The sequence below is a fragment of the Perna viridis genome, chromosome 7 (assembly GCF_037379345.1).
Source record: "Perna viridis isolate PV_CMFRI_1.1 ecotype Kerala chromosome 7, ASM3737934v1, whole genome shotgun sequence".
Lineage (NCBI taxonomy): Eukaryota > Metazoa > Mollusca > Bivalvia > Mytilida > Mytilidae > Perna > Perna viridis.
The window spans coordinates 28,640,587-28,658,424 of NC_142451.1; the positions used below are offsets into that span (position 1 = coordinate 28,640,587).

The window sequence follows — 17,838 nt, forward strand, 5'->3', positions numbered from 1 at the left end:
TGCAGTGCAGTACTGGTCACCGGAAGTGAAGGGTCTATAAATAGCATGGGAAATCCCAGTGTTTTCACAAGATAGGGGTATATTTAAAAATCATTATGGAGATTAGGCTTCACATCACAAGAAGCAAAATGCACCTATAAAATGTACAGAAATGTTTTTCCTTTCAGAAACTGTTTAAATTTTTTAAATAAGATGAGAACTTTTTTCACAGCACTATGAGGAACAGGGGTAATTTCTGCGTAGGACTATTTTTGCGTACGTTCCAAATGCTCATTGGTTGAATTGGTGGTCTGTAACCTCTAGCATCTTTTAAGAATTCTTCTTTTTTACATTAATAAATAAAATAACAAGTCATCAGCAGTACTGTGCAATCAGGCTATGAGGTACCATTCTTATTTTAAAACTTGCATATTTAGTGACTTCATGCATTATTGTGGAACGTGCTGCTATAAGTTCAAACAAGCATCTTCATTTTCTTATTCATTAAATGTGGAAACCTTGTCGTTGCTCTTCACAAAAAAAAAAAAAAAAAAAAAAAGGGAGTGCAAAATTGTGTGTAAATCTTTCAATATGTCTACATGCACGAACCTGAAAACTAGAAATACATTTAGTAGTGAATTTTTCAGCATCTTTACTGTTTTATACATCATGCTAATTTCAAATAGCTAAACAATCTATTCCGAGCCAGCTATTTCACTCATGCACTTGCATCTACATCTAAAGACTCTAATAATAATATTTTAAGAAACTAAATATAATATACATTTCATATCTTACTGAAAGTATGAGTCTATGCATAAAAGAAAATAAGATGAAATAATGAAAAGAATATCTCAGAACTTTATGAGTACAAAAAGAACTTTAAGAAAAAGTTTGCCTTTCTCATAAATAAATAATTATATAAAGCATTGTATTTCTATTATACATACCGCTTGACATGTTTTTTATTGGACCTGAGATTATATAAAATCTTGCTTGTAATGTGAAAATAACTTTTCAGTGTATATGTGACTTACAGCACATTCAATGATGGTGTTCTGTAGATATTTGATGTAATGATTATCTCCAGGTGAACAGCCTTTGGTAATGAACTAGACAACTGACTAGGACAGTATTCAAGTCTGTATGCCAGATAGAAAATTTAAATCTCAGTGTCACTAACTCTGGCAGTTCATCTGATTGTCATTTTATTAAGGAAGACCAACTCTATCCCCCGAATATCATCAATGAATGTGCTATAAAGCTCATCAAACTGTAGCCACCTTCCACTGAAGTACAACAAAACCTATATAAACTGCTCACAGTTTTACACCTCAGTGTAAGTTTTTGTAAGAATCAGGCAAAATGGAAAAAAATAAGAACATGCATGTCAAAAAAACACATATCTGAAAAATAATTTCACTCAAAGATGCTTTCTTTATTTCAAAAGACCATTAATTTATCTCTATATCACTGGTTTTGCTCAGAATTTTTTCAATAGAATGTTAGAAAAATGAGATTTTTGACAGAGAGTTCTATCTGTCCTTAAAATGTTCATTTTCAGTGCATTTCAGTGAAATTACAATTCAATTTACCAAAGTGATATGTAAAATCTTGTCTTTTTTTCTTGATTCTGATGGTGCAAATATTCAAATCAAACTTTCAAAATGGTGGTTTTTTATACCATGTTTCACCAACTGCCTGATTCTTACAGTTTACTGACACATTAATCCTAAAATTTCCCAAAAAACCCTACTTTGCAAAGTATAGTAACACAGCCCATACTTAAAAAAAATTATTGTACTATGAATTCTAGTACTCTACATAAAATAGGATTTTGCAGGTAATTCAAATAAATATATTAGATTTGACAAAAACTATGCTGGCTTTTTTTTCGTAAGACTTCTATGTTTTTACAAGACAAATTGTTGCATTTTTCTCTCGGTCTCGACTTTTTAAAACAGTAAGACTCAAATTTTGTTTTTGTTTTATCCACTATAGGTCAAAAATATTTTTTTGCTATTCACGCTTAATATAATCTCCTTCTTGAAAATATCTTTTACACTGCATACAAAAAATAAAAAAAGAGTCACTCTGCAAAAAGGAGATATTTGTATATGGCAAAGCGCATTTGTAAATCATTACAACCAAGCCAGTTGGATTCAACTGTCACCATAATTGGTCTAGTGTTGCCTGTCATAGGCAAGGGTTTAAAATTTGCTTTTGAGGATGAAAGGTCCAGAATATTTGTAGACTTCAAATCATAAGTCTTCCTTACTGTGAACATTCTTTTATTACCAGGTACCAATATTCATAGTTTTGGGAAAAAATGTTGTGGATTCGTGGATTTGATACCTCTTTTATACAGATAAATTCATTGGGAACCAAATTTTGTGTTTTAACAAAACAACGAAATCCATAAAAATTGGTACCGAAGAACAAAAATATTTTCACAGTACTGTATGTTAACAAAAGGGTCTCCTTAGAGATTCAATGTAGTGTACATGTATATAAGAACTAGGACTTTTGCTGATGAAATATCAAAAGTCCTGGGTCAGAAATGTAGGGTCCCTGACCCTGGATCAACACTAATTTGAGCCCCTGATGAGGTATTTCAATTTTTTGATGATAAGCTGATCTTCTATAAAGAATTGGTCCACTCACACCAAGTCTAAAAGGTAACTGAAGTGAATTAAAGAGATTAAGGTAAATGAACAGTAGGATGACAGGACTAGATCCAAGTTACCACAAACATAAGGGTATCAATAGTGCTTATTTAAAAACACATTTGTGACTCTTAAAATGCAGTTTGAAATCTTAAGTACATGTATAAATTTGATGGCAGTAAATATTTATTTCAATTTGCAAAACATAAAATAAATCAAACATATGTACATATGAATGTACAAATTTTCAAATGAAAAAAAAAGAGTTCTCTTTAATCTGAAGTATCCAAAGTATTTTAACAAGGACAAGAAAATTGTATACCTCTATACAGTAAAACCTGTGTAAACTGAACTCTGGAAAATCAAAAAACCTGTCTAAACCAGACACTTTTTAAAGACTCTAAATCAATATTGATATATTTCTAACCTAGGTAACCAAAACACCTGCCTAAACCAGACAAATTCTAAAGTCCAAATGGGGTTTGGTTTAGACAGGTTTCACAGTATCTAGAAGAGATGGGTAATTGGTAAAAATATATGTACATACATGTACTCATTTAACCTGTTGTAAAATTGTACAAGTACATATATGTCATTTATCTTTCAAGCTGCATTTTAAAAGGTAAATTCAGTTGGTTCACATTCAATCATGAAGTGTATTATAGCCCATACAATGATAATGTTCAGGGGATACAGTTAGTCTTCTCTTGATTAAATTATACTCACCTGATGAATTTCCTTAAATATTTAACTGGACAATACAATAGAAAGTTGAAATCTGTTTTTTAATTGTCCTGATATAACTAGTACCACAGAAAGAATCTAAACAAGTGATTATTTAATTAATGGAAGACCAACTCCTTTTCTGGAAATCATCAGTGTATGAGCTGTAATATCAATTTCAACATTGGGATCAAAACAACAGGTGAAACACATCATGAGATTCTATCGCCATTTCTCCCAGATTCTTACCGTCTTCTCAATTTACTAGGAGCACTCACAGTTTGTCTAAGACAAGCTCTATAATAAAGTATTTTTAACTACACAATTATACATACACTACCAGTAAATATGATACATATTTTCATTAAAAAAATCTGCCTTTCATTGATATTCTGGATTTTGAGGACAATCACAATTCAATCAAGAATGCTTATGAAACTGGTATACAAAAACATGCTTCTGTTAATTTTTTAAATCACTTTTATTCAGCCATTAGAATACACCCATCCCCCAATTATTTGTAAAAAAAAAACTACAGTACATGTACATAATCCCTGTATGATCTCATTACATTAGTCTATACATGTTTCACTACTTCAGATATTAATTACCAAACTGTCAAAGTCACGGCTGACTGAATTCTGCAATGAAGTGGTTTGAAATGACATAAAATTTCTATAACTCAAGAACTTTTTATAATTCAACAGAATTATAAATATGTCTAATATAACTTCTTCCTCATATACCTTACAGCTGAAATTTCATATATTAGCTATGCATAAATAATACAGCAACCTAAAGTTTCTGACTTACACCATTATAATGCATATTCCTAGAACTTCTTAATTAATACAAAATTTGACCATTTGTATTTGTATTTCGATATAACTTCACTAAGATACTTAGCCAACTGCTTACAAACCCGACACATACCATAAAGCTAGCAATATTGGTAATTATCAAAAATGTTTGAAGCAAATTAAAACAGTAACAATAATAAAGAGCACAGCATGATAATACTGTAGCATTACAAACTCTGTTCAATTGGGTCAAGTATTAACACAATACTAGTTACTGACACACTTAAGCATAGGGACTTGAAGTTCATCATGGACACAACAATTAGTTTGAACACAAAATAATACAAAATTTATAATTCAATAAAAAAAATTTCAAAACTGGACCAAAAATGAAAAGGTAATTTTCCGGGGGTTGTCTCTTTGGCACCTTAAAACTGAAAAACCATAAGAGATATACATGTATGAAGCAGGCAGGGGTTTTTTTATAAGGAATCCAATAAAAAAAATTGAAATTGGACCTAAAAAAGTCTTTTTTTTATGTAACCCCTTTGACCCTGTATAACTTGAAAACCCCATGAGATCTGAAATCTGATTGAAAACCACAGGTAAAGCCTTTCATAAAGAACCCAACATAAAAAATTCGAAATTGGAACAAAAATAAAATTATTGATCCTTTTTAGCCTGGCCCAATTTTGTACCCCTGTATCTCCCACACAGCTTAAGATAAGCCTGCTTGGAAAAATAAATAAAACAGAATTTCAAAAGGAACATATTGACATCTGAATCTTAAAAATCGGATCAGCAAAAAACTTTTCCTGTTACTGTAATTTTTATGATAACACCCTTTTAAGCCCCCTATTTTAATAGGGGTGGGTCAAAAACCTCCAAAAACTACAGTGCCTTCGGCTGTAGTAAAAATATTGAATAGGTTATGAATAATCTAAAATTAACAGACGCCAACGACAATGACAACAATGAGGTGATACCATTATAACAATATTTGCAGACATGTTAAGACAACTAAGGCCATTCAAAGTTAATTTCTTGGTTCTAGAGACATTTTGACAAAGGGAGATAACCCTTTTTATATTTTTTTTCCTCAAAATAAAGTGTTTAGAGTGCTTTTTACATAGTAAATAGACCAAAAAAAATGAAAAGGGTGGCGTTTTTATATTTTTGTTTTTGATTCTTTTCAAAGATATGCCAATAAAATATGCAGAGCCACAAAAGAGACAAGTAGAGCCCGAGAAACAAGAAATATTTTTTTTTTGGCCTCATCTAAACTAAGCATTAAGGCACCATATTTAAAACAAGAGGCTCCCAGGAGCCTGAATCGCTCACCTGGTTGAATTTTGCCTTTCAAGGGAATAAATTAAACAAGAAGTTGTCCAACAATTTTGACTCAAGAAAACTTTGATAGGACTTATCATAAGGATCATTTCAGCAAATGAAAGTCTAAATCTATCATAGATTTCAAGACATTGGCTGAAAATTGTAAAAAGAACCTGTCATTTTCACCTGTCAAGGGCAATAACTCTTATAAGAAGGCGTCTGACAACTTTTATGCCTGAAGACTTTTGTAGTCCTAAAAATAAGGATCGTTTCAGCTATTGAAAGAATTTGGCTAAACCTAACGATTTTAGAGATATATGTGAAAAACTACTGTCTGACCCCTATGTGTTATTTTTAGTAACAGCGGCCAAAAAAAACCACTTCAGTTCTATGCATGATACCCCAAGGAACACTCATACCGAGTTTTGTTTCAATTGGTAAAATAGTGTCAGAGGAGAAGATTTTTGAAAGGGCAATAACTCCAACATGGCAGAACATATTAAAATGAAAATTTGACAAGATTGATCTCATCATGCTGAACACTTTTACCCATGTCAGAATTTGGCTAAACCTAAAAGTTTTGGAGATATATGCAAAAAACTGCTGTCTGACCCCTATGCTCCATTTTTAGTAACAGCGGCCACATTTTTCAACGGATCAAAAAATCCCCACTGCAGTTCTATGCATGATACCCCAAGGATCATTCATACCAAGTTTGGTTCCAATTGGTCAAGTAGTGTCAAAGGATAAGATTTTTGAAAGAAATAACATTAAAAATAGCAAAAACCGTTGAAACAGGGCAATAACTCCATTATAACATAATAGATTAAAATGAAAATTTGACTGCATATAGATCTCATCATACTGAACACTTTTACCTTGTCGAATTTGGCTAAACCTAACAGTTTTGGAGACATATGCGAAAAACTACAGTCTGACCCCTATGTTCTATTTTTAGTCACGGCTGCCATGTTTTTCAATGGATCAAAAATCCCCACATCAGTTCTATGCAGGATACCCCAAGGAACAATCATACCAAGTTTGGCTCCAATTGGTCAAGTAGTTTCAGAGGAGAAGAATGACGATGGACACCAAGTGATGGCAATAGCTCACCTTGCCAAAGGCCAAAGGCCAGGTGAGCTAAAAAAAACATTTATTCATTTCCTTTTTTGTTTGCCTGCTAGTTCATACCTGTTTATATACGGGGATGGTGATCTTCCATCAGGAGCATATAATCTACCCGTCACAGTGGGTGCTCTCCCTTTCCTTACAGTTGAAGATGTTGGTCGCTGGGGAAGACGAGCTATAAGACACATAGAGAAAATTGCTACATTGTATTAACTTCTCCAGAATATGTCAGTACTTTCAAATGAAAATTATCCATGAACCGACAGAATTGGCAGAAAGATCACTTCTTAAACATGTAACGTTGAACTCAGTTGTTTTATTCTATTTTAAGCAATAAAGACAGAAATGGCGGAATTTTGTTTAACAGGAAGTAGATGTCCAACAGGCCTGAAATCAGATCCCATGATATGGGACCCATACCTGATGCTGGAAACCAAATATCAAGAGGCTGCAATTAGTACACGCTGAGAAAAATGCTACTACACAAATTTCCCCGTCTGCCCATCATTCACCATACACCAATTTCTGCATGTGAAATTCAGCTAAAAATCATTCAGATCATTGAAATTTGGAAGAGAAAACAATTTTAAGCACTGTGAAATCTGTCTTAACTGAATCCTTTTGCACTTTAAAATTGGTTCAGTGTAGAAAGGTGCTTGATTTACCAAGGTTCAAAATACATTAAAACAAGATATAATGGCACTTTGATAGTGTCTGGTATCAACAGTTTTTTTTTCATTTTTCAGGGTTCTGTTTAGAAAGGTTTCACTTTACCAGTATATGAAGATGAACACCCAAACCTGTCTTACCAGAATAAGTACTTTTACGAGCCCACCAAACATCGGACACCAAATCAAAAGAAGTGTGCCAACGCATAAACACAAATGGTGGTGGTTGAACTTTCTCCTCTAATGAATCCATTTTAAGAGTTAAATATTACCACAAATAAAATATCCAAGAAAAAGTACACAATAAAGTCTATACATCCACTTCAAACTATCACTTTGAAGGCTTAAACTTAGTCCAACTCCATAATGTCAAAAAAACAAAAGGCACATATTTAAACTTTAAATAATTCAACTACAAACTCATAACCATTGGTGATAACATATAAGCACTTTTAAATAAAGTCTTCAAATTTTTATCCCAACTACCAGTACTTCTTCAATTCATTGCTTCATCAAGCTCCTTATGCACATATCACAACAAATTTAAATGATTTCTGTTTAACTATTGTACTACATCCAAACTGACATTGAAATTCAAAGAAAGATTGTGACCACGATGCACAATAAAGATATATTGAATATTTTACACTAGCATAGGTATCAATTTACAATGCACAGTATGAAGCAGAGCTCAAACAATACAATATGAGCTTTAATTATCCTTCTAATGGGAGACGATAGGGTACATTTAAATCTATTGTTACCCGAACAAAAATAATTTATAAGTCTTATGTTGGCCATGGGTATGTACTGAGATGGTACAATATAGATGAGAGATTGAAAATTTAACAAGGCATAAAATCAATGGAATACCGATAGACACTGTTGAAAATCAAAACAAAGAATTTTGACAATGATATGCAGTCAACAAAACAGATCAATCCTCTTACGTACCAGTACTCAGTGCCTTCTTTCAGAAACATCTTAACTCAACAGACACTATTCATAGAGGTTGGAACCAGTATATAACCACAAAATTTGGATAAAAATTACTTATCAACAAAATCTTAATTTAATTTTGGATAAATCTATATTTTAAATTCCTGATTAGCTCACCTGGAACCAGAAGAGTCAAGTTGTAAAGAGGTGTAGTGGTCACTCTAGTTTCAAACCAAATTAGAAACATTTGTACATGTAAGCTTTTGTTATATAATTGATTGATTGTTGGTGTCTAACGCCCGAGCAGCAATATTTCAGCCATATTCAGGTGATATGCTTTTATTATAAGGATCATTTCAATAATAGATATTTTCAATACTGGCTGGCAATTTATGTTGCCTTATTTTTACCAAAACCACAGACCTGGTTAAATTAATGACATAAATGGCCAGCCTGTTGTAAAATGGAGTCTAAGTATTATTTCTTAACTTTACCATAAAAAATTAGGGAATAAATACACAACTTTCCTTATCACTTTGGTAAAATGTGTTATTATAAGTACCACTGAAATGTACAGCAAATTAACATACACTATTAGGGGCAGATACCTCTGACCAAAACCTAAAACTTTTAACAAAATATCAAAATTAAAAATATGTAGGCTTTCCAACAATGAATCACATTCTGCATGATTCTTATCTGAAGTGCTACTTAAGGAGGTAGACCTAGGGTAAGGGACATAAATCATGAAATCGGTGATATGTTTGTATCATATTCAATTTCACCAAAGCCTCTCAAGCTTTCGTTTGAAGCAGAATAAAATGAATCCAAGTTAATTAGATGCTTACATAAGATTGATGTAAAATGCTGAATACAAATGTTCCCATGAGTTTTAAGAGTTGTGTCCCTTACCCTAGGTCTACTTCCTTAACTTCTTTGTCACTGTGAATACATTACCTGTGTTGCTAGTTGGAGTGACTGACAGTCTGTCTGTCATAGCATCTACAGCCAGAAATGGTTCAGTCTGAAAAAAAAAGTAAAGACAAAATAATTAAATGTACAAATGAGAAATATTCAGCATTACATATACGTACATGTATGTACAGGCAAATTTCTCATGATGTATACCAATGACCTACATGTAAAGTCTAGGAGAGAAGACGAAATTCTTTCTTTGCAAAAGTTCATGATATCAACCTTGCAATCAAAGGTCACATAAAGGTCAATATGGTACATTTAAGCAACTTATAAAACTTAAATGCATTTTGTTCAGGTAAATCTTTAAGTTTAGAAGGTTAAAGCTAAGGTTAAGGATAAAAAATGTTATGGCTCAGACAAACAGCTGCAAGAGAAGAATTATAATAAAAAGAAAAAGAAACAGACACAGTAACTCAATACTTTGTATTGTATGTTCACCCCATTCTTTTAAGGGGAAACATACATGTACATGTACCACACATGATGAAAAGACAATAAAAAAGTGTCTGTCTCCTGCTACCCTATCTACAATGTACACTATTTTTTTGTGTGTGTGCTTAGTCTCAATTTTTCTTTCCCAATTATCTCAAAGAACCTACCCTATTTTATCCTTACGGGTAGCAGGGAACAAGACTATAAATTAGAATTCTTATTTTTGGCCTAAACAGATACATGTGCTTAAGCTCATGATACACTTTGTGCAAAGTTTAATATTTTGAAGTCCAATAGAGTTAGAAAACACATCAGTAGACATTGGAAAACAAACAAGAGCCCCAACCATGATTCATAACTGTTAACCTATGCAACAGTACACTGTATATGTAGCATGATGTGGGAGATACATGTACTCCCCATTTACTTTGTCTCCTGAAAGGTTGGCAAAATGTGGGATATTTTTAAGTAAAAGAAAATTTTTATGTAAAAATTCAAATTATCAAGTACCAGTTCATATACAATTCAGACAATGCCCATGGTAAGGTGTTTCATGATATAGAAAAACCCATGAATCAGACAATGCCTTTTGGTCTACTTATGCTAAATTTTTATGTGACAATAGTCCTTTCTTTATTTAGATCTGTACTTTTAGAGAAAACTAAACTTTAACCTCCCTCTAAAATCAACCAAATCAAGAACAATAACTCTTGTAAAGTGCTAATTTCATGTACAATCTACAGTATACATTTTATCTCAAAAGCACAATTCCAAATTGCAAAACTAAGACTGGTTATGTGATCTATGATGTATAACAGTTTCTGAATAAAAAATTAAACTGAAATTGGTGGGTTTTTGACATGCATGAATCACCTCCTGTCTGATTTATATAAAAACTGCTACTTCAGTATTTTCACTGAAAATAAAGTGCTTTTAACCAAAAGTTCCCACAAATCTTAGTTTCATATGGGAGATTATAAATTTTTCAGTGATTTTGTGTGAGTCTCCTACTAATGTTCTAAGGTTAACAGGTATGATGATGACCAATATTCTATCAAAATCGATTGAAGCAATTTACAGTTATGAACAAATGAGCAGAATGAAAAACAGGTTGTATACCATAACATAGTAGCAAACAGAACAATCTAATAAAAAAATGATCTTGCACCACTCCCAGTTTTCTGTTATGTCACATGCTCACACTCAACATGACAGAAACGCAGGAGATTTGAAAGATTGGCATTCTACTGGATTGGACATAGACTGACATAGACCAAAAGTCAAGTTGACAGTGTAGAAGACATTAAATTGTGAAAATAAAAAATAACATTCACATGTACATGTACATACAATGTACAATGTACAAATGTATACATGAACAAAGTACAATGTGTTTCTCCATCCAATTAGTAAAATATTCGAAATTTTGGCAAAATATATTCCATGTTACAAACATGTACATGTATGTACATGTACATTGTATAACTGACCCAAAAGGTATCTTCCACTTTCACAGTTTCAATTATAGACACTACAATGTATTACATTGTAACATATACAGTACAGAAAAGACATACCATGACTGATCACTGATATGGTGGTACACCACTCTGTTAGTGGTAACTCACATTTTTTTATCCAAATAGTGTCCAATCTTAAAAAATAATTGAATGGTAGGTTATGCACAACAACTGCCGAAAAGAATTTGTAAGAAATCTTAAGAAATAATATATTAACTGACCACCACTCTAAAGAGTGGTGTACCACCATGTCAGTGAACAGTCTTGATATGTCTCTTTCTGTACTATACATCATGTGCAAGCAGAAAATAAATTAATTAGCTACCAATAGCCACAAACACTGACTTAACTGATGATTTAAATTTAAATCTTTAAATAACAAAGCTATTTAAGGTTCTATTTTAATCATTCATTTCAGACTAATTATAATCTTCAGCCTTTCCTGGTCTAGTTTATACAATGCAATAATCCTTACAATATATTAATATCTAACAGAATGATTTCTTAACTACATACATGTACATTTTCTGTATGTATACATACACTACCATCAACCAAAATTCTAATTTCTCCACTCTTCACAGTGGAGTCACTCATGTCCTCCACTGTGACTCACCAAAGTAAAAACTGGGATAAAATTGTTACATTTCAATAGTTTTCAATATTTTTTTCTGCTCTTTACTGAAATGTTATTAAACTGCTAGAACCATTAATATATCTTTATTCAAGTTATAAAGACAGGAGAAGTTAATTACAGACAATTTTTTTAAATGGTGACTCTGCTGTGGAAGGTGGAAATTAAAATTTGTGTTGACAGTAGCATACATGTACTATTGTTACATTAGTACATTTGTACATGAACATTTTTTGTACATGTACTAATGTAACAAACAGTCCTTGGCAATTGTTTTGAAAATTCAAAAAAATCATTTTCTACGTACAGTATTTTCCTTGGAGTATCCAGCAGAACTAACTGATAAAAAAACTGATGTGAAAGTAATTTGATGACATGTCAAACTGTTGTAAAAATGAATGAAAATGTCAATAAAATTATGTGTTTTGAAAATTGTACATGTACATCACAAATGCAAGTGTTTATCATCAGCATTCATGTGTACATTATATAAGAAGAAATCTTCAGTTATGTACAATTTTTAACAATGGGTTTTGTTACCCTAATAAGCCCTTAGTAAACCTACATGCCTTAGTACAAAAAGTGTACATGTACATGTTTTATTGTATCCTGTCAATTAAATGCCTTAATACAATAAATGTATAATGGATAGACCAGTATACATGTACATGTACAACATCTTTTCAGTTACAATTCTAAAATCAATACCATATCTACTTTAAAGATAAAATACTTGGAGCGACTCCGAAATACTTCCAAAAAGACAATAAAATACTCCCAGATGGGAGAACTCATTTGGAGGAATTTAGGAGTGGACTCTGTAAAACTCTGTGATCCACTGGACACCAAAATAAAAGTAAGAGAATCCTCCCTCTCTGGGTGTACTGTACATGTACATATACCCCACTTTGCAAGTGGAGGGTGTAATAATACATGTACCAATACAAAAATGTACATGTTCATGGCCTTTCTGTAAAATAGATCAACATCCAAGAATCATAATACAATGTAAATGTATCAATCAGATCATGATATTTTTGAATACATGTATACATTTTGTATTACTGGTAATATACAGTAAAAGAAATAGTTACAACAAAGTCTACATTTATAAAAGTGGAAATCTGCATATACATGTACAAGTATTACTAAATTTGTTTTTGAATTCATTTATTTTTGCCTAAGCACATGAATGCATGTATGTATGCATATGTAAAAAAAAGTTCTTTAGATCCAAACTTGATCAGTATAATTTAAAAGCTAGTAATGGCTACTTGTACATCTTCATACATGTACATGTATATATACATGTAACCTTCCCTTAGATTTGTTTCTCAGACCAAAGTAAACTACAAATGAATCTCCTGGTTTAGTATTCTGATTCTATGCATTATACAGCCAGCTGGAGATTTAATGCCATGAAATATGACTGACTTTTCCTATTTTTGTTTTAATATGTGCATGGCCACATTTAATGTATAAATAAGTTCTCTGACTAGGAAAAGGTGACAGTTGCAAACTTTGACTGTACCTCATGAGGTTTCATTGGTCTGCTTCTAGACTTAATGGGTGTTCCTCTAGATGGCAAGCTTCTGTCAGTTCCACTTCCAGATTTTGCACTGGCTGATCGTGAAGAAATCCTTTTAATTCCTGCACTTGATTTTCGAACAGGAAACTTGTTGTAAGGAAGATCTATCTCAACAATTAAATCTGGATCGTGTTCAAATTTATAAGACGTGTGATCAACTGTGATCGGGGATTGGTGACCCCAAAGATGAACTTTGCTTTCATGCTCAATCCGATTATGATCGCCAGACCCGTTCCTATAGGATTCTGACATTTTGAAAAGTTTTGGCTTTATCAGTGTTTAAATATATTAAACGAGTAGTGGGGAAATTAAGTATTAAAAGTCATATGAGTCATTTTACTATGTGTTATACACAATTTGATGTTCTTGATAAGAATTTTAGCAATCTTGTCAACCATATTGTTTACATCCTAACAACAGCCCAGCAATGGCAAGTGCGCGTATGACAGAGATCCTAAATCGCCAATTTGCTTGTCAAAATTTACTCAGTAGAAGCGGGTTTCATCAAATAATAACATCAATTTAATCAAAATTATTTGTTCGGGAAATGATGTTTAATATAAACGACAAACACGCAATACCAAAATAAACATAGATTAATACGCGAGCGGAAGTAAATATTTAGCGCCATTTTCCCACTTAAATAGATTAGGACCAAAAGATAAATAGAAATCAAAATTTAATTCTCAAGAGAATGGTCGTTATTAAAAAAACTATTAGACACAAAAAGCCAGGTGCGGATCTAGGACGAGGGTGCAGAGGGGTAGTACCCCACCTTTTTATTGAAAAAATTGTCATTTTCATGTAAAAAATTGACATAAAACGGTAAATAATGTTCTTGCATCCCTCCTATTCGAAGTGTCTGGATCCGCCCCTGAGAATCATTTGAAAATGTTTATTCAATTGTTTATTTTATTATCAATTTAAAGCAAAATTTAGGCGAAATAACCTACATCGAACCTATCCTTTATATCAATTTCTGAATCAGAACCCCTTTTTAATATTCCGTGGAATCGTCCCGATAAAGAATACGTATAAAAAACGCGTAACTTAAAAAAATGATTTTTGTTTATATATATCGTGGTATATAAATATAACTACCATCGATTCATATTTATTATAGATTATTTATATTTGGTAATTATTTTCACTTCTTCTCACAATCCGTTTACGAAATTATACTTATTTACAGTATATCCAAAAACATGTACAGTACTATACAAGGTGTAACACGTACCTGACAGATAATCTGGTTTTACACATTCAGAAGTTAATTTGCTCCCACTACCAAATATATGCAGCCCGGGAGATATACTGTAGTTATGACTGGGTTGCATAATTATAAGTGGGAGCAAGCTTCTCCTATTCAGACGTATACACAGCAAAATTAAACCACACCGTGCCTGGAATATGGCAAAACTTTACGCAGAGCTACGAGAAACAGCTAAGTATGTTTTTGACTTACCTTCAGAATGTGCAAGACTTTCCAAAAGGAACATTTTTGACAATCTGCTGTGTAACTTCCAGCGATTCGCTCTCATTAATTTTCTTCCTGATAATAAGTACATTTTTATGTAATTCATATAATGATAATCGCTTTTTTCTTTCTTTATTCATGTGAAAAAAAATCTCTGCATAAGAGGAAATAAAGTATATATATATATATATATATATATATATATAAACTGTCAAATTTGCGATGCAACTTTTCGGTCGTACCCTCCGCGGGACTCGAACTCGTACTGCTGTGGCATCTATGGCAACACCGCCTGCACTTTATCCAGCGCCCTAGACCACTCGGCCAGCTAGGCTATAAAATATATAAAAGGCTATATATATATACACTCATTGACACGTTCACGTTTCCCATTTTAGCGTTCTTGCATCGTTTATCGTGCGTTTACACATCGTTTTGCATTTGTTTAAACGGACGATACAAGCGTTCGTTTATTTTTGTACTTTGATTATTTCCTTGATTTAACTGTTCTTTTTTATATTTTTTGCTATTATTAATTTATATATTTTCATTAATTTTATTTCCTTTTTTCTGTCTTCATTATACGTCAATGTCATTATAATATTTTTTTTTGTCGTTCGTCAATCGTGCGTTCAAACGCACGATATGAGCGTTCGTCTATCGTGCGTTTATACGCACGCTGGGAGCGTTCGTTTATCGTGCGTTTAAACGCACACTGAGGGCGTTCGTTTATCGTGCGTGCGGGTATCGTGCGTGCGGGAAACCTAGACGCCTCAAGGAGTGTATATAAGAATCAAGATAACGATGTATGCAACAAATCTGCTCAATTTGGACACTTAGTTTTTGGGTTTCGATTGATATTTAATCATAAAAAGTTTTTTTTGCTGCATTTCAGATACCCGGCCGCTGTTGCACAACACATCATGCCTATAACAAGCGTTGATGGGATACAGTACATTTAAATAGTGTCTTAGCTTTCAAATTAGCTTAAGTAATACATTTTTGAAGTATTTAAAATTCATATAGGTGAAATTTTGTCACTGCTCCCCTTAGGAAAAATACTTGGATTTTACTAGTATGAATGACAATACTAATTTTTAGCATATTAACATTATAAAACAGACATGTTGGGCATCATGATTATAAAAATTGATGTCTCCAACATACCAAATCATTTCAGGCACCTTAAAGACAATACTAGTGTTACTGCGAAAAGGGTAATTTTTGAATTCCACATTTCCTTCTATCTCACCTGTAATTAGCTATTTTTTTCAAAAACTGTACTTCAAAAAAGTCTTAATACTACTGAAAACATTTGCTTGGGGTCTTGCAAGCGAAACAAGTTAATAAAGGATCGACTAGTGAAAACAAAATTGTTGAACTGATAAATTCTAGGTAATAGCTAATGGGAAAGTATAAAAATGACACAATGTCGGAGCAAAAACCGGAGAGTTGGAAACAAGTACAATGGTCCTGACCTGGAACAGACATTTCTGAGGGAAATGGTGGGTCAAACCCCGTTCTATAGCGCGCTAAACATCAGGAACACCAAAATAATCCTGTGTGTGCATCTTTTTGTCAAGCATTCCAATTGTTTTAAAGTATCTTATAAACTTCACCATGTGTAATTAAGATGACTGATATTCTTGCACGACACATCCGAGTATCGGTTGGAATTTAGTTTTTGTCCAGTACTACTTTTAATTTCGTCAGTCTCAGGTCAAAGTTCATTAGGAATATTGGGCCAAATGAGAAATACGAACACCGGGGCACAAGCAGGGAAAGCTGGTATATTTGACTGTACATGATCGAGAGAAAAATTTGTAATTTCAAAATCAAAATCGTCTCGTTTGTCATATATTTTTGTACTTGTACGACTATAAGTACTGTCATTGCATTCGAGGTGAAGATATAAATCGCGAGGACAAAGCTGTTTCAGTAGTCTCTTTTATTTCTAGATCTGGTGGACAAATGAAAAAGCTATTTTCCGAATTTAAGTTCGTTAATCGTGAGAACACCGTCAATGCATCTCTATATGGAATAAAAAAGAGATCTGGCTTGGATCTTTAGCACCTTTACTTTCGCAAGATTTTAAAGGAATCCCGATGGCAATGAATAAAGAAACAGATCGGCTTGGAGAGCTAGAGGTTACTCCAGAAATGCTAGACTAGAGGTTGTCTGGCAAGCTATTTCCTGACTTACTGCCTTCACTGGGGTAATGGAGGAACGGAATTAGATCCAACCTCTTACGTTGTAGGGGTACACTTATTGCCAATCGTAATGCCAATAATTTCCAGAAAAAGTTCACTCTCAAAATCTTACTTAAAGGTGTATTTACACTTATTGAAGACCGTTTGGTGATTTTGCAAGTGTTTGGGCACCGATTTTTTTTATATTGAGGCGGGGCCTAGGATATTTTTGAAAAAAATATTAATTTCAGTTCAGAAGAAAAATATAAAAAAAAAATTTTCTGTGGCAAGAAAAAAATAAATTAAGTTACGCAATGGTAAAAAAAAATGTTGCATTCTGTTTTTCATAAAAGAAAAGGTTTAGGTAAAAAAAAAAAGAAAAGAAAAGAAAAGGAAAGAAAAGGAGAGGAACCTCATGTACATATACTGAATGTATCATAAACTATCATTCAACATGTTTAATTACATGTATGTATGAAGAAGTATGTAACAATTATCTTTAACACTAACATTTTACGATTTATAATCGCAAATTTCATGATGTTATAATGAGCAAATAAATGGAAATCAATATCCAGACACTTTTACATTAATCTAGAATGTTAAACTAACTTTTAGAAAGATGTACAAAAATACTCGAACTACCACTAAACATTATAACTAATTTAGATTTTATTTCCATCAGAGAAAAAATTAGAATACCACGCCGTCCGATTGTTTATCATTGTGGAAATTTCGTAGACTTCTTGACTAATTTTTGCTTCCTATATTTAAAAACCAAGGAA

General features: G+C 32.6%; 1 protein-coding gene across 9 annotated transcripts in view; it reads right to left on the reverse strand.

Moving 5' to 3' along the window:
* Positions 1–13,804, reverse strand: part of LOC148612158 (uncharacterized) — a 34,564-nt gene extending 20,760 nt beyond the window's left edge. For 3 of the 9 annotated variants that reach the window (XR_015924341.1, XM_088593331.1, XM_088593330.1), the window contains exons 1-4: positions 13,331–13,804; positions 9,193–9,259; positions 6,692–6,803; positions 3,618–3,665 (exon numbers count right to left, since the gene is read on the reverse strand). Coding sequence is in view for 8 of the 9 variants with exons in the window: in XM_088593331.1 (XP_088449457.1) it covers positions 3,618–3,665; positions 6,692–6,803; positions 9,193–9,259; positions 13,331–13,639 (536 nt within the window). In the remaining variant the exon portion in view is untranslated. Of the gene's footprint in view, positions 1–929; positions 954–3,617; positions 3,666–3,979; positions 4,010–6,691; positions 6,804–7,437; positions 7,911–9,192; positions 9,260–13,330 lie in introns of those variants that run through there. The other 6 variants (XM_088593333.1, XM_088593332.1, XM_088593334.1 and 3 more) reach the window with 6 other exon arrangements.
* Between the last annotated feature and the right edge of the window lie 4,034 nt (positions 13,805–17,838).